At 39.2% G+C, this 25,575-nt stretch overlaps 1 protein-coding gene across 3 annotated transcripts in view; it reads right to left on the bottom strand.

The window, feature by feature from the left end:
* trrap (transformation/transcription domain-associated protein) overlaps nucleotides 1-25,575 on the bottom strand; it is an 89,476-nt gene that overhangs the window by 5,335 nt on the left and 58,566 nt on the right. For all 3 annotated transcript variants that reach the window (XM_051914374.1, XM_051914375.1, XM_051914376.1), the window contains 10 exons: nucleotides 24,602-24,793; nucleotides 19,900-20,095; nucleotides 19,553-19,818; nucleotides 17,706-17,806; nucleotides 14,480-14,681; nucleotides 10,817-10,978; nucleotides 7,177-7,267; nucleotides 6,874-7,073; nucleotides 5,773-6,034; nucleotides 715-940 (listed from right to left, as the gene is read on the bottom strand). In XM_051914374.1, the coding sequence (XP_051770334.1) occupies nucleotides 715-940; nucleotides 5,773-6,034; nucleotides 6,874-7,073; nucleotides 7,177-7,267; nucleotides 10,817-10,978; nucleotides 14,480-14,681; nucleotides 17,706-17,806; nucleotides 19,553-19,818; nucleotides 19,900-20,095; nucleotides 24,602-24,793 (1,898 nt within the window). The remainder of the gene's footprint in view (nucleotides 1-714; nucleotides 941-5,772; nucleotides 6,035-6,873; nucleotides 7,074-7,176; nucleotides 7,268-10,816; nucleotides 10,979-14,479; nucleotides 14,682-17,705; nucleotides 17,807-19,552; nucleotides 19,819-19,899; nucleotides 20,096-24,601; nucleotides 24,794-25,575) is intronic.

Raw genomic sequence — 25,575 nt, 5'->3', positions numbered from 1 at the left:
GAATATGGAGTGGTGGTGCTTAGTGCGCATTCTAAAAGATAAGACATTTTTCAGACACTTAGGTTCTGTTGTGCAATGAATCCCGTCATGATCTTGTCAGTCATCTCGCCACTTACTCTCAACACATGATCAGTGAACTCTGATTCCTGTTGTATTACGTACGACTCTGCAGCTTGTGTTGGATTAGCTGGATGGGATTGAAGCAACCGTTATTCAACTAAATTAAATGGTTTTTATTTCTATAAAAAGCAAAACGACAGTGGAGGTGTAGTGTAAACGTAGTGGTTGCATATTCTATCCTAATTTCACCCTCGCACTCCGTCAAAGCAATATTTCAAGACAGCTTTTCACCTCACATCTCGTGGCATGAAATTTTGTCACACACCTACTAGTTTGTCTAACTAATTTGTCTAAAGCAAGTCCTGAATAAGTAGGTTAGTTTTGGTTTTGCTGGCCCCTACACAGATGCTATTTGTAAAAATAAATAAATTATTAAATCTAATAACTAGTTGGACGAATAAATGACTAGTGCAGCTGACTATCTTTTTTTTGAGATTGAGGGTTGATATTTAATGCTGCAAAATGCATCAGGTAACACTGAAACTAGGCTAAATATTTATAACTTCCTCAAGACAGATCGACTAGTCAGTTATTGGATGACTAAATGATCAGTCGACCAGAACAACCCCATCCCTAGTGTGTATTGATTGTTACCTGGCAATCTTGATGTAATAGTGTGTGGGCTTAGGCATGAGGAACTCTCCCGGGATCTCCACTTCAGCAGTCTGGGCCGAGAAGTTGCTAAGGAAACGGCATTTCTCCTCTATCAGGAAGAACTTGGGCAGCTGCTTCGTCTTTGCTTCCAGGATCTTGATCCACTTCTTCAGCTTTGAAATGAGATTGTGCAGCTTCATGGAGCCGGGAACACTGAAGTCAAAATCTGTGTACGGAAAGAGTGATGGGGCACGGTAAAAGAGAGGAACAGACAGATAGCTTTAAAAAAAAAAAAAAAAAAAAAAAAAAAAAACTGCAAAAGAAGATGGAATAAAAACAAGTGGAGGAAAAGACTCTGGATGTGTGAAATAGGTACACATGGCGGAGTAAATGTGGCAGAGAGTGTGTGAAAGAGACTGAGACCGGAGATGTTATCTTTGGATCAGGGAAACAGAAGTGGTGCACTTCCTCCCAGGTTCCCCTTGCGACGTGATGGGGCTGATAACATCAAGGTTCATGAGGAGGGGAAAAAAAGGATTAACTGCTCAATGCAACTTCTAAATGACATTGTGCATTAAGTTGGAGAGCTCACACAAAAAGGTATGGTCGGAATGCAAGCCACGTTCCCAATTTTAGAGACAACCTCCAGGCCAGAACGTCTTTATCAAATAGGCTAAAAGCTGCTCCACTTTCATACTTCTGTTGTGCCACATTAATAAAACCACATTCCGCAGATACAGAAATGGCTTGGCATTTAATTTTAGACATTTAAGAGGAAAAACACCCTCCAGAAAAAATATCTTTGTATAATTAACGCTTTGGCAGAAGAGGCTTTAATTCAAAAGCATCTTGTATTGAGCTGCCACTCATGTCAAAGCCAGTGAGATGTGGCTGCCACACATAATGAAAGGCCATTTAAGAAACTCTTACTGCTCGCATGACACTCGCAATATCGTCAACGTCCCGTGTGACATTTTGTTTAGCAGTAAACTGCCATAAGCACTACGGCTCCTGCCCATTTCCATGCCCCAAATTAGATGATGTCTTATGAAATCAGACACGCTCTGTAATCTCCGCCAATCTGACTCTTTCTGAGAGACTTAAAGACTGTTTAGGTGCTTAATGACCAGTGAGCATTAAGAAAGAGATTTGACTTGAAAAGCACCGCTACGCGCAGCGGTCGACTTGGTGCAATCAATTTAGAAAAAAATGAACAGACAATCCCCCTGCAGCGGCGGTGGCCCGAAGCGAGGGGGTTTTCAGATAACAGCGCCTCCTGGGCAGCACAGGTTCTTTTCTGATAAATGTAGCACCTTTGAGCATGGATGGGGAGTACGGTGCGCTCCGTTTCAGCCTTCCAACTGACCCAGGATCAGCTCAACTCTAGGGGGATTTGAGCTCCCCGCTGCTGTAGAAAACAAAGTCTCTGCTCTCTGACCTGTGAATGAGATACACCGAAGGCGGAAGTTTTCTGCACCTAATAATGCTCGGGCGGTGGAGGTGGCCAAGCGCTAAAAATACACCCCCCCCCATCGGCCGTCTGCCTGCGCTGCTCGCTGTGCAGCAGTCTCTGGTGAATTCTCTACTTTAAATTCCATCACTGAAATGCCTGAGTGAACACAGTGTACAGCACAACAGGAGCCCTGAAACAGCCTCGGCCCCGCAGATATGCTCCCGCTTTAGATCAATGTAGACAGCAACGCTCGAGAATAGCATAACCCCACTACGGTAAAACAAGCATTTCTGAAATATTAACACCACTAGTACTATATCGCAGTACTATTACTAGTATTTTCACCCAGCACTACATTATTACTTTCACAGCAAACGGAAATGTAGACAATAAGCAAATTTATCTGTAAATTGGTGATTGTAAAGGAAGGAAAAAAAAAAAAAAAAAAAAAAAACCTACAAAAATCTCCAGAAGAATATTCAAATGAAATGATGGCATTATGACTATCTACTTGAAACAAAAAAAAAAAAAAAAAAAGAGTCTAATATGAAGCAAATGTAACTCAGCCTTTAAATTAAATTACTTTACTAGGTAAAGTAATTCCTCCATCTTTAAATGCAATTTAAATGTGTGTGACAGACAGCTGCCAATTCAAACATAGAAAATAGGAACAAACATTAGGGGAGTGTTAAAATATACACTGCCCGGCCAAAAAAAAAAAAAAAAAAAAAAAAAAAAAAAGGGTCGCTGTTTGGATTTTATGGAATGGATCATTATTACAGTGATTATTATGTTTCTAGCATGTTATATGTTCCTTAAAATGTTCTCACTTACATGTTCCCACCTCTTGATGGAAATAACATCACAAAATTTATTTCATTTTTTCATTATTTTTTGGTCAAGATCTTGTATTGACAATGCAAGAGATGAGCACTCTGTAAAGTCTCCTCCAGCACATCCCAAAAACTTACACTGAGGTTAAGGTCAGTACCAATTCATGTGTGAAAATGATTCTTCATGCTCCCTCCCAACAATTCTTTCACAATTTGAGCCTGATGAATCTTGATATTGTCATCCTGGAATATGGCCATGATACATCTTAATACATGGTTGTTTAAGAAATGAAAAGCTACACACTCGAAATGAAAAGCTATACACTCCATCTTTAAGGGTTAAAATAACCATTGCCAAACATAACATGCTAGAAAAATAATAAACACTGTAATAATGATCCATCCATAGACTTTTTTTTTTTTTTGTATTTGCCTATTAAAATCCAAACAGCGACTTTTTTTTTTGGCCAGGCAGTGTATAATAAAAACAAACAAAATGTATCATTACACTGTGTGTACACCGAGTGCAACCTTTGTCCCGTCGCATCAGCTTGAGCCCGTCTACACAAATTTCCAAAGCGAGAGTTCCAAATCCATTTGTACTGTTGTTGTCAGAAGTAGCGCAAGCGTGTGTGATACATTAGAAATAGAATGGGGCATCAGTTTACTGTCGCATTGTGCTGCATTCATTGTAGACAGAATCACTGATTCTAATGGGCTCTTTGCTTTTGACGCGTTTCATTGCGCCACTCTCGTTCAGTGTAGACAAAGTTTATGCAATTACCCAATCAGTATTAAACCATGAGACAATGTCAATAAAATGGCTTATGAACAACTTGTCATCTAACATTACATTTACCTCAGGAAAATGACCCATGTCCATAGTACATGCAATTTTTTAATACATTAAATATGAATTTTACTTAAAATATAAGTAAATATACACTTCATTAATTTTAAATTTTGTTTAATTTTAACATTTTTATGTCTTTAATGGAAGTTTGAAATTTTCTTAATTTGGTCAAATATTCTTTGAGTGCAAAAATTAACAAAATTAACATTTAAATTATATCTCATCAACAGTTAAAAATGTAATATTATTAGCAAAAAAAAAAAAAAAAAAGTATTTGGGAAGGCCACATCTGATAAACAATAACATGTTCCTGTCTTGTTTGTGATTGGTTTAAAAGATCCTTAACAAATGTTGCTGGAGTGTGTGTTTGGACGTGTGTTAGAATGGAGAGGGAAACTCCTAGGGAAAAGGGGAGAAGGATACAGGAATTGAAGAGGCTGTGTGCTTTGCTGGTCCCTCTCCAAAATTCATTCCCAGTAGCACGCGGTTTCAGGTGAGTAAAGAAAGCTCAGGGCGCACTGGCCACGCCTCACTGCCCAGAGACAGCTGGCACCATAACATCTGTTTTACACCCTTACAACCTTAACAGTCCTCTAAGGCCATGAACACACACACACACAAGCCTCAGGATAGAACTTCATATGAAGCAAACAAGAACAGTAGCTACAGGATTCAAGGTTTACTGAGGTGGAGAGACTGTAGGTGGACAGGGAAGGAAAGTATAAACATATTCTGCTCTTCTGAGCAGAGGACAGCTGAGGGGGAGTTTGTTTTAACATACGCCTCGGATCACACATGCTCTGCTTCCTGAGAGCTAGGTCTACACCGGGGGCACTGGAAGGTTATTGTCGGGCAACATGTACAAAATTGGCCTCGGGAAAGAGCCGTGCCAACTTCTTCCACACTAAGAGAGATTTTAAAAACAAACATCTCGAGGGGGGTGAAGGACATTTGGGATTTGAAGGTAAACAGAAAAAAAAAAAACCCACAGTATTTGGTTCCTCACTAAAAGTAAAAAAAAAAAAAAAGAGAGAGAGAGATGACTACGATTTAAAGGTACATGTGTAAAAGTGAGCAAGATAATTTCGTAACAAGCTCAACCTGTGGGATGAGTTTGGGGAAAAAACGCTTTGCTCACCAATGGATTTGAGCATTTGAAAATTATGTTTGCCATTTCATTTAAGTGACAGAAATTACATATTTCTCCCTTAACCTCATGAAACTAAACAACAAACTAATTTTAAATAAATAAAAATAACATTACAAAATACAAAACATTTTGTAAATTACCAAAAAAAAATATTTTGTACTTTTTCCTCCAAACCAATCTACACATAATTGGAATGTGTATTGTTTTTTCGCTAAGCATGTTGACTTAAAGTCGTGTAATTTCTTTACAGTCAACAGCACCTTGATACACACACGGTTCTGCCCATAGTCATCTTCCCATTAAATCTAATCACATGGTTCACAGAGCCAATTATTCTGAGTCGGTCTGGTGGAGAGGCCTGTGGTTAACTCTGAGCAGAAGTGGTTATGCAGAACAGAGACAAGAGCAAAAGCATGTGTAATTGTGCACAGGGGACGTGATCCTTTAAGTGCGCTTGCCTGAGTTTAGACTTCTGCCGACACTTCTATGAGAAGTCCGCGAGTGACAGCTCGTTCTCAAAGAGTCAGTAGACTTGAACTATTTTATCTGGGCTTTTGCGGCCAGTGAAATTAAACTACATTTGAAGAAATGGCATTCAAAATGCACTAAACTTCCGTAATATGCCATTTTAAAGAAAAACAGAATAAATATTTCAGATGTAGAGAAAATTACATTTCATAACTTAAGAGGTACAAAAATATCACCTTGCTTAAAGACATTTTTCTATGTAAAATAACAAGCACAAGAATTGAATTGTGTGTTTTCTGACCTGTGGTGAACTGGCCCTTCATCTTCTGGAACACAGGGTCTTGAGCGGTGGCTTGAGCTCGGCGGGCCAGGGACTCTGAGGCGGCGCTGGAGAACATGGTGGACACATTAGAGACATTCTCCAGGCCCACGCCGAATGTGCTGACCAGCTTTTTCACAAAGTTGAGTGTATGTGGAGTGATTTTAGCATCAGACACAGCGCCGCTCTTTTCAAATGCCACCGAGTAGCATTTCGCCAAGCCCTGCTGGAGCTGCCGCAAAACCTGAGGAAGGAAATGAGGGAAAGATGAGAAACCAAGAGACAAGGATGAATGGTTAACCAGTTTTTATCAATTTACCATGAAGGATAACACCATTCCCACATATTCAATCCAATTTGCCATTTTGATAATACTAAAAATCCTTCAGAGACGAAGATGTTCACCAGAGAGATCAGTAAAAGCCTGCCTCTACCGGTCTCTGCTTCAGAGATTAAGCTTAGACTTCAAGTGAAGAAGATCACCATTAACAGACTAATTTAGTCTGGGACTACACTTCATCAATGTCTGGAAAATTAAACCCACGTTTTACTTCACTGAGCTCTCTCAATGCCAATTTCTTTCATCCTCCAGTTCCCCTTGCTAAACTTTCTTTCCTTGCCCTTTTTCCGTCCTCTTCTACTGCCGTCTGGCCCTAAGCGTCCCAAAGGAGTGGGGCTCTTGCATCCCTGTCCAGCCTCGACGCATCACCGCATCAGCCCTGTCACAGCAATCCAATCTCCCCACGTTCAGTCTACATTCCCCTCACCCATCAATCACGGCGAGCCCCTCGCCAAAGCCCGATTAGCGCTGGAGCGCCAATGTCCACCTGCACTGCAAAACCACTTTTCAGCCTCACTGAGCCCCAATCGTTCCCCTCTGTCAGCTTTCATCTGGTCAGCCGGCCCTCTGAAAACAGTTACGTGTACGAGAGCATGTGGCATGAGACTAAAGAACGTAAGCAAACCGGACAGAAAACGCATTCATGTCATGTTTAACTTGCGCTCGGGGCTGATGTGCTTTAAGAGGTAGCCCCTCACCTTTGGAATACAAAAACCCTCTCTTTAACACATAAAACCACTCACCTCCTCGTGCCAGTTCTCCCTGAACCAGACCATCTGGTCCACGATGCCCTCCAGAGAGGAAAGCAGGGTGGGGTGGAGCTCACGCTGCATGTGCATGATCCGGCTGCAGCGCCACATGGGAGCGGTGGCACGGATGGGACCCGGGTCAGACGCAGAGTGGGTTTGGGCAGCCGCCGAACTGGGTTGCTGCTGGCCAGAGTCTGAGGAAAAAAGAGAGACAAAAGCACATGAAGGAAAAAAGACTGACTTTTGTAGGACTTTATATTGTTCAATGTGAATGTTCTGAGAAAACTCCAGTCATACCGCTCTTGTAGCGCTCCCTCTGCTCGATTTTCAGCGTCAGGTACAGGGTTCGGATCGGAAAGTACACTGCTTGAGGGTAGACACGTCCCACCTAAGAGAAACAGTTGCAGATTACATTTCAGATCGTCCCTGTGGGCTTGGGTCAGAGCGAGAGTGAGAAACGTTGTGCTGACATGTTTTGAAACTTCTCTGTGATAGTGCAGGCTTTTGAAAATGAAACCGTAGGGGGAAAGCAATGAGATGGACAAACATCAAGGGCAGATTAAAACCATGGCTCAATATGACACTCGCTAAAAGCTTGTCAAGCCCGAGTGTACACTTTCTCCTTTTCGGAGATCTGCTGTGTCCTTGAACAGCATCACAGAGAGAAGTTTCAGGCTGTTTAATGCTTTAGCCCAAAAGCTCATGTATTTATCAAAACAGCACTGATACATTGGCATTAAGAACAAGTCTTTTTTAATCGTTGATCACGAGTAATATCCCAGGAAGGACAATAAGTATAAGATATAGCTGTAACAATCTAAATATTCTAAATATAAAAACTATAACAATGGCACAGAGAAACGATGTCGCTGGAATCACTTTCAGAATTTTTTTTTTTTTTTTTTTTACAGTTAATGAACGTTAAAAACAATGACAACCAATCAGAATTCATCCTGATTTAAAGAGCTTGGACATTTAAAGCGGCAGACAGTATAGACAGACATGCATTGGTGTGGACACTAATATAGATAATTATAGCTTCCCACACTTAGACTTTACTTGGGCAGGCCGCCCAAGTATATATATATATATATATATATATATATATATATATATTATATATATATATATTGTTTTTATTATTTTTATCCTCTTATACTTTATCCGCTCGAGATAACGAAACCATCCGCAATCGAATCTCCCCTCACCCTACGTGTTTCGTACCTGCTCGTTCTGTGTGCATGAGAACTGTTTATTCCCGCTGACATTCCCATGTACGCTGCAGAGACGCGGTGGATGTGTCACAAAGGTGGCGCTGTTGCGCATTCTACAGGCTCGCACAACAGCGCTTCAGTTCAGACTGCTTCAATGATGCGCATATGGGAATAGCGCACATTTATGCCAAGCAATTGCTAATGAACTCGAGCTGATGAATTATGACAATGTCTACTTTATGGCCTTTATATAATATGTTTTAGAGACGTTTGTAAGAATGCATATTTTCTCTCATCTGAAGGATCATATTATAATAATATATACATTTCAAAATAAGAGTCCCTGTGTATTTTGGGCTTGTTTATAATTAAAAGTGGTATTTTGGTTACATAAATTGTATTTAATTTGATTTCCATTTAATTCATAGTAAACTATTGTAGTCTCTGGCTGGGATGCTCCCCCACAGGAAGAAAATTCTAAGAACATGAGACACGTATTATTTAATATAGATTTTACTAGTATCAGTAAAATGTGTGACCCATTCACTGAGAGAGACACTATATGACAAAGCAAACAGAACTCTACCATTTAAATGCTGTAATTTTGCATAATTTACAGTGCATAATTGCATAATATTAGTATGTAATTAAATGTAATAGTAGCCTATGTAATTAAAATGAATTTCAATAAATAAAAATGTTGAAAATAAATTATTTGTTGTTTGTCACATGTAGTAGACCATTTTTGTGCCATGGGTAATAGGAGGATTTTTCACCTGGCTACCACACCGCAAGTATATTTCAAATCTGTGGGAAGCACTGTATATCATTATAGTTATCTATAGTTACTGTATAGTTACTGTGTATCGAAACTGGTATATAGAATTATGAATTTTCACTGGTATCTAAACTTTTGGTGTCATAACTGTTTTTACGAAATCAGTTTTACAGCAGGTTAAAAAAAATAAAAAAATGTATGGCCGGTAAATTTTCTTAAGTCACCGGCCATTGGCGGGTGTGGCAAAAAGTTAATTTTTTTTTTGCCCTGCATACATACATATTCATTTTTTGTTTTTTTGAGTGGCACGACATGGCAACACTTGCTTAACCAAAGGTATGTTTTCAAACGATCAATTTTTGATTTGAAGTGTTTGGGAAACCTGTTTGAAAACAGTCTGTATCTTTGCAATTCAATTTGGTGCCACAGAAATTACACACCACATATTTAAGCTGTAATCAAAGCACTAAGTTATGAGGTCTATTTCACATATTTCAAAGAAAAAAAATGCCTGCCCCCAGTCTCTATGCTTTAAATCCAACCAACAGAGGAGTCTGACTCATAACCCAATCTTTGGATCCTTTTATTGTTATGTAATAGTCCCAAAAACACGCTTATCAACTTGTTCCTCTCTTCTTTCTCTCCTGGCACTGTAATATCCATGAGGCGTGTGAATGTTGTCCGCATCAGTGTGAGGGGGGATGAAGACAAATATGAAGGCGGCAGACAGCGCTCCTTTCTCAAACCGCCCGCAGCCCCTCTCAGGTCTCACAGCACCCAGCTCAAGCAGCCCATTAGAGTGGAAACACGATCTGTGTCAAGCAGACGGCGGAAAGCAGGCTGGCCTTTAGGTGTAAAGAGACACCTCAGAGTCCAGATGGGCTTTTACATGAAAAGCAGCCATGGCCAAGACCTTCTGTTAAGAGCTTGTTAAGTATCACATTAAAAATGAACGAGGCAAAAGGGGAAGAGATCACCCCTAAAATTGGAGAGAATTCTCATCATATTTTAGGGTGTGTGAGTGCTGGCATGCGATGGGTGTCTGCGTGCATAAAGGTGTTGAGTTTTCCCTCGCCTCGGTTTCATCTCAAAGCACCCCACAGCTCACCTTCATCAATATTTCACCAAACGTTTTTAAAACATCCCGCCAACTGGAGCACAGCTAAATAATTCAGAACCTGAGATAAAGGTGCTCCATCCGCTGGAGATTTCACTTGAAAATCAAGAGTTTTACAAAACATCTACATTTCATTCGTCAATGCTGCCTTAGATCAGACCCCAAAGATCTTTCAACAAGGAGACTTGTCATCCCTAAAACAGCCTTGACAATTCCATTAATTGAGATTATGGTGTGCAAACATATCCATTTCATTTGGTGCTTATCAGGGACTCAAGTGTACTTAATCTCAAAGAGAAGCATTTCCACTGCACGGGTGCGTCAGCGCTGAAATGGAGAGATTAGAAGTCGCTGGTCTGGCATGTGTACGTGAGAAAAGAGGTGGTCGAGCTGCATGCAAAACCCGTTTGGAACGTGTCGGTGAACGAGAGAGGGATTTAGGGATTTTTTTACGTGGGTTAAGTACACAGATCTCTCTCCTCCATCTCCTTTTTCTCCCTTTCTTTGGGCCCTTGGAGCAGCTGTTTCCTCTTTGAAGTTTAGGAGCTTTTTAAATGGCTTGGAAATAATACTCCAAGGAGGGCAAATTAGTCTCTTGTTTAATTGGTGGTTCTGTTCCCACAGCTGGAGAGTGTTTGATATTAACCCAATAACAATGCTTTTCATAAATAATTAAAAAGGGAACCAGTAAACTATGAATTTGACAAAGAGGGGACTGAATGAAGACCGTCTCTTATTAAAGACAGCAGAAGAAATTAATCATGATTAGACGGATATATCAAGCATGAATGTGCTGCTAAGAAAAGGTAATGTAGTGAGGAATCCAACCTGGCTTATGAGGTTGAGGAGAGGTTTCCCCTCTGAGCCCACCAGACACGTGAGGAGTTGAGGGATCCAGGCCAGCCACTGGATAGGCGGCACTCCAATGCAGTATTTGTCTACAGCGTCGGCCAAGGTGTTCTTATCATCAAAACTCAACAGCCACAGCACCTGAAGAAGAAGAGAGAGTCAGTCTCTTGGTAATAGTTTTGATTTTATAAACCCTGCTGAAGGACAATTCATTTCATCCATTTAAAAATATATATAATATGTCTAGAGATTTTCATAGAAACAGCCAGGACTTATGCTTAAGTAAAATGTCAATGTAATTTCTTTATTATCTATATCTTTATTTAATGCCATGGACATTTTAAATGAATAACACATTTTAAAATAATTTAATATTTAAACTATTTGGGAGGGATAATTTTTTTTTTTTTTTTTTTTTTAAAGGCAAATTTTCTGTAAACACCTCACTCAAATGAGAAATTCTCTTCTTTTTTTCTTTGCGTTAATGCGAAAAATACCTCTTCATGTAGACAAGTCTCTAATTTAAAAAGTCAAGTCCCAAAGTCATTTTTTTTTTCCAATCTCTGGCACAAACATTCATGGATGAAATGTTCAACCTGTGGGACTGAACAGGTAACGTTTTCATTTTAAACTAAAACTATGTCAGCGATTGAAGATGAGGCCATCAGCTCCTTGAAATAGCTACTCAAGAGTTTAATGGCTTGTAAAATCATCTCGACCGCTTCACTCCCACCAGTCAGCTGCTGCCTTTTCTTGTATTGTTGGTGGGGCTCCGGTATGGTGGCTGGAGGGATGGTAACAGATGAACCTTCATATCTCTGCTGAGGCCTGATGGAGACATTAAGCGCTGGACAGCCCAGGCCACACGGCTTTTGGATAATTACTGATAATCAGCGAGCAGCTACTCTCATTAATCACGTGTAAACTACGCCACAGTCTCTAAAGCTTCAGTGGCCATCAGCACTCCAGACATAATCTAAAGTGCTCCTTGCATTCAAACCCATGCTGGAAAAAAGTAAAAAGCCAAATGGAGCTGTTTGATCTAGCTTACAGTACTCAACAGAGAGCAGACTGCCATGTATATAGTATCCATACAAAACCCATCATCTAGTCTAATAATATAATTACATCCATCATTGGAGGTTCATCAGTCTGAATGCAGTGCATCCCCCCCGCTGCAGCTGCATTAATTCAAAAATGGCACACGGTGACAGATATGCCCCCATTTAACAAAGCCATCAGAGCAGAATGGGTTTACTGGACCACAAACAAGCACAGAGTTTGCCTGTGTTTTATGGTAAATGGGTTTAATGGTAAAACTAATTACAGGCCTGTCAAAAAAGATGCTATCCTATTATGACACGCTCTGTGCATCTCTGCCAACCATTTTTGCCAGTTTTTGACAAGTAAATCACTAAGTGCATGTTGACATCTAGATTACACAGTATGATGGGCCATTGATCAGTAGTTCTTGATGTTTTATTGGTTGGTTTATGCAGCTGTCTCATTGTTGTAAAGATTTAGGCTACCAGTGTTATCATTAACAAAAACTAAAACACTAAAAGTCTTTATTAACTGAAAATAACACTAATCTAACTGAAATTTGGTGCATTAACTGTTGCCAGCCTTAAAATAAGGCAAAGAAGCTACAAAGGAAAACTAAAGCCAGAGTTGGTGCAACTGGATGTCCCTAACACTTGGGCCAAAGTGTGCCTGAATCATGTCTGAATACAACAAAAAGGGAAACAAAACTAGACAGCTGTCTAAATATATAACCTCATGACTGAATAACAAGGTGAAGTAATCAAGAACTCCAGATTTGCTTTTATCTAGTAACAGAAAGGTTTGCTGAAATATACATATGAAGAACCAATCATATTGTTGAAAAATAATGTAATGAATCATGTCACCTTTGCCATACTCCTATTCTATAAAAACTGTTGTACTCTCTGTCAGGGGGAATTCTCAGAAACTGATCTGAGATCCTCCCGGCCATGATTAAAGCATATTCCAAGGCATTGTCTGGAGTCTAATTATTGCTGCACAACAGGCTAGAGCACTAGAGATCTTATTTTCATTCCTAAATGATAGTGCTGAAGTAGAACACTAGGGACCTTATTCCCAAGTGATAGTGTTCACAAGGGGCGAGACGTCGTCCGACTCGAACAGGTCTCAAAGTGGAGACGCCTTGTAGATAGTGTTGTCACGGTACCAAAATTCCAGTAGTCGGTACCAATACCATAAAAATTTTACGGTTCTCGGTACCAATTTCAGTACCACAGCAAAATCTGTTGGAACTATTTTACATAGCCTATTTTAAAAACATATTGTATATATTGTATACATGGTAATCATGCATATAAATATTTGGAGCGTGTGTGTATATATACCTCAATGAAATAAATTTTGAAATATAAAAAAAATAAATAAATGCTCAAACATCCATTTTGTAACAGACGAGTGTGTTTATTTTAGCTATTCCTTCAATGAAACGACACAATACAGCCTGTAAAACTATGAATATAGGTAAATAATGGTAACCTAAATAATAAAAGTTAAATATCATTAAAAAAAAATAAAAAAAAATTGTTTTTTATTTCTACACAAAGATGCGTCATATAGCCTACAGCTCTGCGCTTTGAGAGGGATGTGGGACACGAGCAGGAAAGAGACCATTTCTCTTTAATAATATCTTCATGTTATCTCCTGATGTTACAAGCAACTGACACTTGTAAAAGGTCTGAAGAGCGAGTTTTATCCTCCGCAGGGGCAAGACATTCAGGCTATATTTGATTTAGCGCTGCCAGGGAAAGCGAAAGTAAAAATCACCAGCGTGTGTGAAACGCGCTATACAAATAAACTTGACGCGCCTTATGAAGTCTAATAATAAGCACAAACTGTGTTAAATAGAAATTTCTGTCCTACGGTGTTTTTTCTACTTTACCACAGTAAAGAATGCGAATAGCCTATCATAGGCCTAAAAGCGAACGAAAGGAAGAAACGTTATAATCCCCTGTGTGAGTGAAGATTTGTGAAAAGAAACAGAGATTCCATGTTCAATTTTTCCAATTTTTGGAATTTTGATTCCATGTTCGATTTGCAAAACAGAATACAAAGCTTAAATTTATGGACTCACGTAGGCATACCTCTCTCATTCGGCATGAATCAAAATGTTTCTATGGCTGCGATGTCACATTTAATTGCTAACCTATTATTTCGTTTGTAAACAAAGCTTTGTGCTTCACTTGTGTCGTATTCAAGTAAATACTGGCACAGCCCTATCAGTGGGTACCGAATATACCCGGATTCTCGGTACTACCGGTACTACAGAAATGCTGGTATCGTCACATTTTCAAAATTTCAGTACCGACTTGGTACCGAAGTACCGGTACTTTTGACAACACTACTTGTAGAGTATAAATTTATAGGTGTCCGAGACACCTGGTTTAACTTAAGTCAGGTGCATGCGGGAATTTCTACCACAATCTCAACCACAAGATAATTATAGAGAACAATGATAGATTGCTGTTTAACTATTTAACAAACACAATTTGGGTGCCAGGTTTTTATACTGACATGGCCCTCATTGGTGGAAGAAACCTGGACAACTCAATGAGGTCAGCAAGAGAGAGGAGATCTTACCTTGGCCAGGTATTTGCGTGACTTGCTCTCGTTCTGATGGCGGCAGGCGTGTAGGTAACAGGTAATGGCAGAGACGCCAAGGTGGGGCTGGCGGTCTTTGACAAAAATGTTCTCCAAGTAGTCTCCCCACATAGCCCAGGCTTTCACCAGAACATCATGCATCTGCACTGCAGCAGAGAACGCCTTATTTGCTTCCTCAGACCTGGTAGAAGAGATGAGACAACAAATTGAATGAGCGAGGAACATGTCAGTTCTGATCATTACAATCTTGATATCACAAGAATGTAAAGAACATGAGCAATTTGGAGGATTAAGCTTGAGTCAGTAAAATATCTGCCAAAGGTGAACTGGTAAACAGGAGGCATGTAAAATTGATCATAATTATATGTCCAGTTTGAGAAGTTTCTGATAGAAAAAAAAACTTGATGAGAAACACTATTACTTCAAAAAACTATTCAGTTGGCCAGCACCTAACTGAAATTAGCTGACTGGGTCCAATATTTGTGTTTCATCAGCCATTTTAGAGCTTTGAGAATTTGTCCCCCAAGAGCATTTTTTCTAGGGCCCTTTTACAGAAGCAGTTTAAGAATAGAAGTTGAGAAAGGCTCGTAAAGGGCTTTATAAAGGGACTGAAAGAACTGGATGGGACTCATAATCTGTGCTTGAAGCCTCTGTCCTTACCATCACCATCTCTAAATGTTACCATACGACACACCTACTAAACCAATCACATATAATGGGAAGTTTTAATGAGTATGTGGCAAGCAACAGAATTACACTTGATTGCAACGGGAGTCTGGGGAGGCCAAATCCACTGAAGCGTCTCGTCAGTCGTGGACATGTATAATATGTTTCTGCTCATGGCCTTTGCTGAGAGTCGGGCCTAGAGAGCACATAAGTCCCCACGCCCAGTCAAGTGTCAAACATCTTCCTCCGACAGCTCTGCTGCTTTATCAAATCCCTACGTTAATATTCATAGAGAGTGAAAATGTAATGATTACATTAGGCTCTGCTGAGGCTGGGGGAAACTTCTGCTGATCACAGAGATTTCACAAATTGCCATTGAGTTAATTATTCAGCATGTGTATTTAATAAGCTATTTCAATCCAGTGTCGGGCCAGCATCAATTCACCCATGAGGAGGAAAAGAGCAAGGCATATATTATAGCTATGATGCAAAAAAGCAGGTTGTTATCAGTTTCTGTTTATTAGATAATGACAATGCTGTTTTGGTCTGGACATATTAAATTATAAAAAAATAAAAAAATAATAATAATAATTCATACTGACAATTGTTTGTATTCACTTCTATGATTTATAAAAAAAAAAAAAATCTGAATTGACGTTTTCTTTTAAATGAGCTTTTTTTTTTTTACCAGGCTTCTATGTGTAAGTTCAGTAATTTCACTTTAATGGCAATGAAAAGGTTATTAGTCAGTTACTGAAATGCCTTATTTTCAAAAATGTCACTTTAGTCAATTCATTGGTATTTAACATATTTGACTGTCTTTTGCTGTAAAACCAGCTAAGTCCATGTGTGCTTTTTCACAAAAACTTCTAAGTCCAACTCTTTGGACAACAAGACATAGTAAAATGCTAAACGCGAAATCCTGTCATTGCCACTGTAACGATGGACAAAACATGATAAAATCTTGCAGCTCGTCAATTGAAAGCCGGCTCATACACACACACACACTGTCATTCATCTTGAAATCATATGTTTCGATTCGCGTCTTCCGATTGGTTATTCTGTGGAGGCTTTTGCTGACAAAGGGAAGTGGCGTTTAGCGGTTTCTGCCAACGAACCGGTATTTCTGAATGGGCTGATGCTGGGATTTAATAGATTTGAAACGAAAGTATTTGATTAACGTATAACTATGTGTGGAGAGCATTCACTCAATATCATTATCTCATTTTTGAATGAGAAGGCGTTTAGCGGCTTTTGCATCTGAACTCTTCATTTGTTCTTTTTTTAAACTATATATTTGTAAACAAATTATTGTAAATGGTAAGAATTATAATCTTTTCATGTCAGTTTGTAACATGATTGAATATATATATATATATATTATATATATATATATATATATATATATATATATATATCGGTGTGATCAGGCATAACATTATGACCACTGACAGGTGAAGTGAATAACACTGATTATCTCTTCATCACGGCACCTGTTAGTGGGTGGGATATATTAATTAACATTTTGTCGTCAAAGTTGATGTGTCAGAAGCAGGAAAAAAATGGGCAAGCGTAAGGATTTGAGCGAGTTTGACAAGGGTCAAATTGTGATGTCTAGACGACTGGGTCACAGCATCTCAAAAACTGAAGCTCTTGTGGGGTGTTCCCGGTCTGCAGTGGTCATTATCTATCAAAAGTGGTCCAAGGAAGGAACAGTGGTGAACTGACAACAGGGTTATGGGCGGCCAAGGCTCATTGAGCGAAGGCTGGCCCGTGTGGTCCAATCCAACAGACGAGCTACTGTAGCTCAAATTGCTCAAGATGTTAATGGTGGTTCTAATAAAAAGGTGTCAGAATACAGAGTGCATCGCAGTTTGTTGTGTATGGGGCTGCATAGTCGCAGACGGTCAGCGTGTGCCCATGCTGACCACCGAGAGGTGAGATGTTTTTGAAGATTTCTCCTGTTCGTTATCTTAAAATCCTGTTAGGCCTGTTTGTTTAAATAAACATCTGTTTGTTTAAATATCTTGTAGGTGGTTAAAACTACAGTATTAACCAATTACATGACAGATCCTCATCAGATTGACTCGTGAAAATGCCAGTCAATAGAAATTTGACAGGAGATAATCTCTCATCATGAGTTCAGTGTCATTATCCTCTGCAGCAGACAAACTATATAAGGTTAATTACTCATCATATTCTCATATTGACTGTTAACGACTGTTCTGACCTCATTGTTGGAATAAAGTTTTAGAAGTGATGATTAGTGGCACAAACACATGCACACACACATGTTTATCTTTCCTTTCCATAATGATTCTTTGTCAGAATTGTTCATTTTAAAAAGTGAGCTCTTAATGATCTCGACAATTCCGATTCTTCATTGTCAGAGCAAATCAGACTTGTGCACAAAACAAAAGATAACGAGAGAGGTGTCAATTAAAGACAAAGAAAGTGTGAATGAGGGTGATAAGGAGAAGCCTCAAAGTGACAGGCAGAAAAGGAGAGAAGATGAACAAAGCCAGGGATCAACTCTTACTTATTGATCTGGGCTAAGAACATGCCCTTGAGAGCGTAGAACTCAGCGGTCATCTCCTTGGTGAAGTACTTCAGGTTAGTGGACTCAATCACCTCCAGACCCTGACAATACAATAACAATGATTGCAAGTATTTCACAGGTATGAATTTTTCATTTTCTCATGTAGAATGTTTCTACATCCCTCAAAAACAATGAGTTTAATTTGTCGGACTCAGCCAATGTGTAGTTTTCTAACCTAGAATTCCCATACATCGAAAGTCAACACCACTGACAACAGAGTATATCTGCTGTAGACATCTCTGTACCTCAATCTAAGACTCTCAGGTGAGAGCTAGTGGCTTAAAGTGTGCCAGAGAAATGATAAAGAGAACAGAACAGGTTCAAGTGATAGCAGAGAGAAAAGAGAAAAGAGAGAGAGAGAGAGAGAGAGAGAGAGAGAGAGAGAGAGAGAGAGAGAGAGAGAGAGAGAGAGAGAGAGAGAGAGAGAGAGAGAGAGAGAGAGAGAGAGAGAGACTTATTAAATTCAATGGTACTTTAATGACTTGAGCTCAGTTGAGGCAGCTCCATTAATCAGGCTTAAGCGAATGCTGCAGCAAGCAGCCCATTCCTTACACTGTTTGGAATGCATTCCTTACTGTGACAGCACCGCAGTCATTCTCACCGTAATGAGAGCAGCGTTATTTGGATTAAGAGAGTCCGGCTAACAGCAAAATCAGCAGGTGAGTCAACAAAGTAAACTAGATTTGGTATAGAGGAAGTCAGAATGACAGCAGCAAAAAACATATATAATCATATTCTGTGTAAAAAAAAAAAAATAATTAAATGCTGAGAAAAAATAAAGGGTATTGTAAATTGTAAAGTATTGTAAAAAAAGTATTGGATTTTTAAAAAATATGAACTTATTAACCTTACAGATAGGTCACAAAGGATGACTAGTTATCCAGTTTTTCTTATTTGCAAAAACCTGCTAGGAAAAGTTAAATTCATTGTATTTAAATTAATCTCCTTCAAAAAGCTACAGCCAAATGACATTCAGATACTCATATTTGGCTTTTGTGTACCGTCTATTCTGTTAAAGTCACCAGGGAATCAAAATTGACAATTGTTATTTTTTAATGGAATGCTGCAACGTTTATTATAAATGATTTATCTGTGCACATTATTTTGTTTTTAAATTAATGTGCCCTCGTAATCTTTAATCAAAAACAATAACTTCACACAGGACAAAAATCCCTCCCATCCAGCAACTGGTCACTGACATGAGATTGCAGCAATTTGCAAACAATGATCCAACGAACCAATCAATTCTTGATGGACTTTTTAGACAAAAACTTTTTTTCTCATTCAAGAAACTGTTTTACTTGGACATATGCATCACAATAGTGCAAGAAAACATTAGCACAACCGTTTCATGTTGATTTTAAGGTGCAGTTGCATTAGCAAAATATAGTAGGCAAAAATGTCCAGTGTCGATGCTGAATACTCAGTGTAGCAATTCAATAGTGAAGTCACTTTCAAACCAAGCTGCTTTATGTTGGTTAACGTGGCAAATCTGTGGCCAACTTGAATGAACAGCAATATTCTGCATGCGGAAATCTTTCACCCGTATGCAAAATTCCTAATCACGTGTATTCCCATTATAATGATTGTATTTCACCCACAAAAATTCACCAAACAATGGTAAATGTGACCGCACTATGTGTTTTTGAATACAGAATGCTCTGTAAGAAATGCATCTCATCAGGGTCAGGTGAACACAAAACAACAGTAATTATACAGGTCTTCCTCAGGGAACTCGATGACTAGTCGAATTTGAAAATATGTAGTCGTGCTTAAAGTTCACTCACCTGCATGCATTCATTCTTGCCCATGACTCCAGCCAACTGCAGGTAGCATTTAACTTGCTGACGGATCTTCTGGAAGCAGTCTACAATAGGTACGGTGGGGATGGTGTGGATACGGCTCAGAATGTCCAAAGCCACATTCACCAGACCTTGCTTCCGGGCGATCTTCCCATACTGAATAATGGCTGATGCGGAGGCATGCACTCCAAGCATGGCATTGTTAGTGTTTGGGTCATGTTGCGTGTTAGTTTCATAAGCGGTCACAATGGCTGCAGAAGAAAAAGAATAAAATTGTATATAAAATGATGAATCAGAATGTCACTGGAATTCATCGCCATATCCTTGCATACCCTGATAGTGGTGCTGCCGCCACATAAAGATGCTGCTCCAATGGGAGAGGTCATCTGAGACAATTGGCAGCCTGTTTCTCCAGGTCTTCACCACGGTCTTCATGTCGTGGAGGCTGGTGTTGCGGCCCAGGTTGGCAGGCTGGAGGCCTGCATTAATCTGAGCAGCTTCCTGTAGCTCAATAATCTGCTGGGCCGCCTGAATGAGATAATCCAGGAATAAACAGATGAGAATCTCAATGTAGTTAATAATAAACATCTAACAGGAAGATGCAACCATCGCAAGCTCTCTTCAAAGCTCCTGCTCAGTTTAGTTCTGAGGGCTAGTCACCCAAAAATCCATATATCACACTCACTTGCACTCTCACACTCTCTCTCGCTCGCTCACTCACTCACACATACACTCATTTTATAATATACAGTGGGTATAGAAAGTATTCAGACCCCCTTAAATTTTTCACTCTTTGTTATATTGCAGCCATTTGCTAAAATCATTCAAGTTCATTTTTTTTTCCTCATTAATGTACACACAGCACCCCATATTGACAGAAAAACACAGAATTGTTGACATTTTTGCAGATTTATTAAAAAAGAAAAACTGAAATATCACATGGTCCTAAGTATTCAGACCCTTTCATATATTTAACTCAGGTGCTGTCCATTTCTTCTGATCATCCTTGAGATGGTTCTACACCTTCATTTGAGTCCAGCTGTGTTTGATTATACTGATTGGACTTGATTAGGAAAGCCACACACCTGTCTACGTAAGACCTTACAGCTCACAGTGCATGTCAGAGCAAATGAGAATCATGAGGTCAAAGGAACTGCCTGAAGAGCTCAGAGACAGAATTGTGGCAAGGCACAGATCTGGCCAAGGTTTCAAAAAAAATTCTGCTGCACTTAAGGTTCCTAAGAGCACAGTGGCCTCCATAATCCTTAAATGGAAGACGTTTGGGACGACCAGAACCCTTCCTAGAGCTGGCCGTCTGGCCAAACTGAGCTATCGGGGAAGAAGAGGCTTGGTGAGAGAGGTAAAGAAGAACCCAAAGATCACTGTGGCTGAGCTCCAGAGATGCAGTCGAGTAGAAAGTCAACCATCACTGCAGCCCTCCACCAGTCGGGGCTTTATGGCAGAGTGGCCCGACGGAAGCCTCTCCTCAGTGCAAGACACATGAAAGCCCGCATGGAGTTTGCTAAAGATGGTGAGAAATAAGATTCTCAGGTCTGATGAGACCAAGATAGAACTTTTTGGCCTTAATTCTAAGCGGTATGTGTGGAGAAAACCAGGCACTGCTCATCACCTGTCCAATACAGTCCCAACAGTGAAGCATGGTGGTGGCAGCATCATGCTGTGGAGGTGTTTTTCAGCTGCAGGGACAGGACGACTGGTTGCAATCGAGGGAAAGATGAATGCGGCCAAGTACAGGGATATCCTGGACGAAAACCTTCTCCAGAGTGCTCAGGACCTCAGACTGGGCCGAAGGTTTACCTTCCAACAAGACAATGACCCTAAGCACACAGCTAAAATAACGAAGGAGTGGCTTCACAACAACTCCGTGACTGTTCTTGAATGGCCCAGCCAGAGCCCTGACTTAAACCCAATTGAGCATCTCTGGAGAGACCTAAAAATGTCTGTCCACCAACGTTTACCATCCAACCTGACAGAACTGGAGAGGATCTGCAAGGAGGAATGGCAGAGGATCCCCAAATCCAGGTGTGAAAAACTTGTTGCATCTTTCCCAAAAAGACTCATGGCTGTATTAGATCAAAAGGGTGCTTCTACTAAATACTGAGCAAAGGGTCTGAATACTTAGGACCATGTGATATTTCAGTTTTTCTTTTTTAATAAATCTGCAAAAATGTCAACAATTCTGTGTTTTTCTGTCAATATGGGGTGCTGTGTGTACATTAATGAGGAAAAAAAATTAACTTAAATGATTTTAGCAAATGGCTGCAATATAACAAAGAGTGAAAAATTTAGGGGGGTCTGAATACTTTCCGTATCCACTGTATATATTAAAAAAAAAAAAAAAAAAAGTCCCCACAAGGTCAAAAATTACTGGTATTACTATCCTTGTGGGGACATTTGGTCCCCATAACATAGGGAAACCAGGTACACACACAATCACACACACACACACACACACACAAAGCACTCCGAAATCTATTACTGCGAATGTATTACAGGCTTATGATTCCTATTGAGAAAGAAAAAGAAATAGAGAAATGAAGTCTTGAGGTGGCTGAACGAATGGATGGATCAAAGTATCTTAAAAGCCATTTACTCAGAGAACGGGCAGAGAGAGGGAAGCGCACAAGTGAAGCGTCTATTCCCATAATGCCTAATCACGCTCTCAGATGACACTTAGACCACACCAGCAGAGGACACAGACCACGGTGACCCAAAAAAATGCTACTCATTCCTTACAAACTACCGATGCATGACCTTAACATATCAGATGGTAAACACACCCTGCACTCTTAACCAAAATACCACATAGATCTTTAATCGCCTCTATGAATTGGAAAAGAAAGACGTGAGGGAGGGAGTCTGGCACTTACAAGGTGATTTACAACATGATGGTTTACTACGCACACGATGAGTAGCTTGAGCCGTGATAATGAATTATGCCCGTGAACACACATACACGCATCCAAAAACAATCCGTTCAATAGTAATGCCTGCTTTACAAGATAAATGTCTCAAATCAGTCCATGGACTTGCCAAATCAAATCCCCCCAAAACAAAATAAATTAAGCAATACAATATTTTTCACAATTATCTGTTAATATCAGCTGATGGCACATTATAACCTTCATTCTGAGTGCCCATTCATCATGTAAATTTAATTTTCTTGCAGGTATTTAATCAAACACTATCTGATGGGGAAAAGTAATTACGAGCCATTTTAAACTTGGTGGCGTTCTCACTCTTTCTGTCTCACGGCTCCTGTCTGCCTCTCCAGTCTCTTATTGGACTTGGTTCTTCTGTATGGTTGCATTAAGGCGTGCAGTTGTAAACAGATTCAATTATCAGTAAATTCAATTATCACTAATGTCAAAGGCTCTGGGGCAAAGACTGCATTTCTGAAGGCCTGACTAAAACAGCCACTAAACTGTGGCCATTAACGTATGTTAATAACAGCTGTTTTTTTTCTTACACTAATAAGAATTATTATTAAATGCATAGATAAATTAAAGAATGAAATCTCCAAATTTGAATGACCAGAAATGTATCTTAGTGCTGATGTCACAATTGCATAATTAATTGTGATTCATGATTTGGTATTCTATTGTACATTCTGCATACTAAATTCATATATGCCATATCAATAGAGCAGCAAAAAAAAAAAAAAAAAAAAAAATTATATTATATATATTTATATATTTTTTGGCACACAAAAAGTATTCTCGTCGCTTTATAACATTAAGGTTGAACCACTGCAGTCACATGAACTGTTTTAATTGTCTTGCTGGCAACGCAGGCCTCACTGAGCCATCAGATTTTATGAAAAATATCTTAATGTGTGTTCCGAAGATGAATGAAGGTCTTACGGGTGTGGAACGACATGAGGGTGAGTAATTAATGACAAAATTTTCCTTTTTGGGTGAACTAATTCTGCATTACAAGCACTGATATTTCCTTCAGAAAATGCAAATACAATTATTTAGTGTATAATTGTGTCATAGCATCTTTGTTTCTTCATTTTAACAAGCAGTTCACAGAGAAAAGGAGAAGTTAAAAAAAATCAAATAATAATAATTATTATTTATTAGTATTATAAATTACAATTTTATTTAAAACAATATTTTTTATAATATTAATAATCATAACAAAATACTGATAGATTACGGTATACAGATTCAATTTACTAATAGTATCAAGCAACAAAAATCCCTTGTATTCAAAATGTTCTGATTACATCTACTATATCCAACTCTTCAATCATGCGAACCACAGAACTATCAGCCATTACCCATAACACGCTGTGTGGTGTATTCACAATCTCCAACAACAACGCCTCATTTCCTCAATTTGGCTGTCATATTTGCCATCACACCACAGCCGAGCTCAAGAAGAGTGCTTCTAGTCTCTAACAGTCCCCAGAGGACGTGGTGCGTGGACAGCTCTCACACATTACCCTAATCTACAGGCACATATCACCTCGGCTCCGTCCCATTGTGTGCTCTGCCTGATTATGCGTGTGGCAGTCAGGAGGCTGTTCTTTCTGTTGAATATTAATACAAGCTACCTATTGAGAACCACAATGGTGCAGTCAACACTATCTCAGCCATTTTAGAAAGGGCCAAAGGGCTAAAAAGAGGGAGGGAGGGAGGAAGAAGGGACCAGGTCTGACAAAGGAAAAAGTGATATTGTGCAAAAATGCAGAGCGAAAAAGGCAATAAGAAAAGTGTCTGCTTTAGCCACTCTCTCTGCTACAAGGGTTTATATGAAGTCATACACTCACACATGAAATGAAATTGCCCGAGTCTCTAGCTTGTCAGCGGTGATATCAGACCAGATGTTCAGCTTTTGAGATATCATTATTTAAAATTGACAATCAATTTAGATAAGATCGCTAGTGGTGCTCTGATTGAGTTACCCTGCTCGAAAAAGTGAAACACACCATCAAGAACATTAAATTACAGCTGGAAAACGTCTGGTTAAAGGGTGTTTGTCAGCTCACGCACTGATGGTCCTCACCTGCAGCAGGGGCGTGTGAACATGAGAAACGATGTGTGGCAATCTCCTCCATTCTCTGATGGCCAGACTGCTGGCCATCTCCACCAGCCGCTCGATGAAGTTGAGCTGCTGTTCCTCTGGGTGACAGATGGCGAGGTAGCCACGATGCATGTTCACCTTCCAGGCCATCTCCTTTGGACAGCTCAGCTCCACCTGATGCAAACAGGAAACACAGCTGTATCAACATACACTACCGTTCAAAAGTTTGGGGTTGTAAGATTTTTTAAATGGTTCATGCTCACCGAGACTGCATTTATTTGATCAAAACAGCAATATTGTGAAATATTACTACAATTTCAAATAACCGATCCTTCAGAAATCATTCTAATATTCGGATTTGCTGCTCAAGAAACATTTCTTAATTTTATCAATGTTGACAACAGTTGTGCTGGTTAATACTGCTGCTTAATAGCATTTATTTAAAATAGAAATCTTGGTAACACTTTACAATAAGTTTTCATCAGTTAATATTATTTAACTACTTTAGTTAACATGAACTAAGAATGAACAATACTTTTACAGCATTTATTAATCTTAATGTTAATTTCAACATTTACTAATACATTAAAATCAAAAGTTGTATTTCTTAACATAAGTTAATGCACTGTGAACTAACATGAACAATGAACGACTGTATTTTTATTAACTAACATTAACAAAGGTTAATACTGTATCAAGTGTATTGCACATTGTTAGTTTATGTTAGTTAATGCATTAACTAATGTTAACAAATGAGACCTTATTGTAAAGTGTTACCGAAATCTTTTGTAACTTTACATGTCTTTACTGTCACTTTTGATCAATTTAATGTGTCCTCCTTGGAGAAGAAAAAAAAAAACAAAAAAAAACAAAAAAAAAAACACATTTACTGACCCTAGATTTTTGAACAGTTGACTGGTGGCTGGTTTTGATTTTACAAGCCTTGCCGCACATCC

Source organism: Ctenopharyngodon idella, chromosome 12 (assembly GCF_019924925.1).
Source record: "Ctenopharyngodon idella isolate HZGC_01 chromosome 12, HZGC01, whole genome shotgun sequence".
Lineage (NCBI taxonomy): Eukaryota > Metazoa > Chordata > Actinopteri > Cypriniformes > Xenocyprididae > Ctenopharyngodon > Ctenopharyngodon idella.
This window is presented reverse-complemented; position numbering and strand designations above follow the sequence as displayed.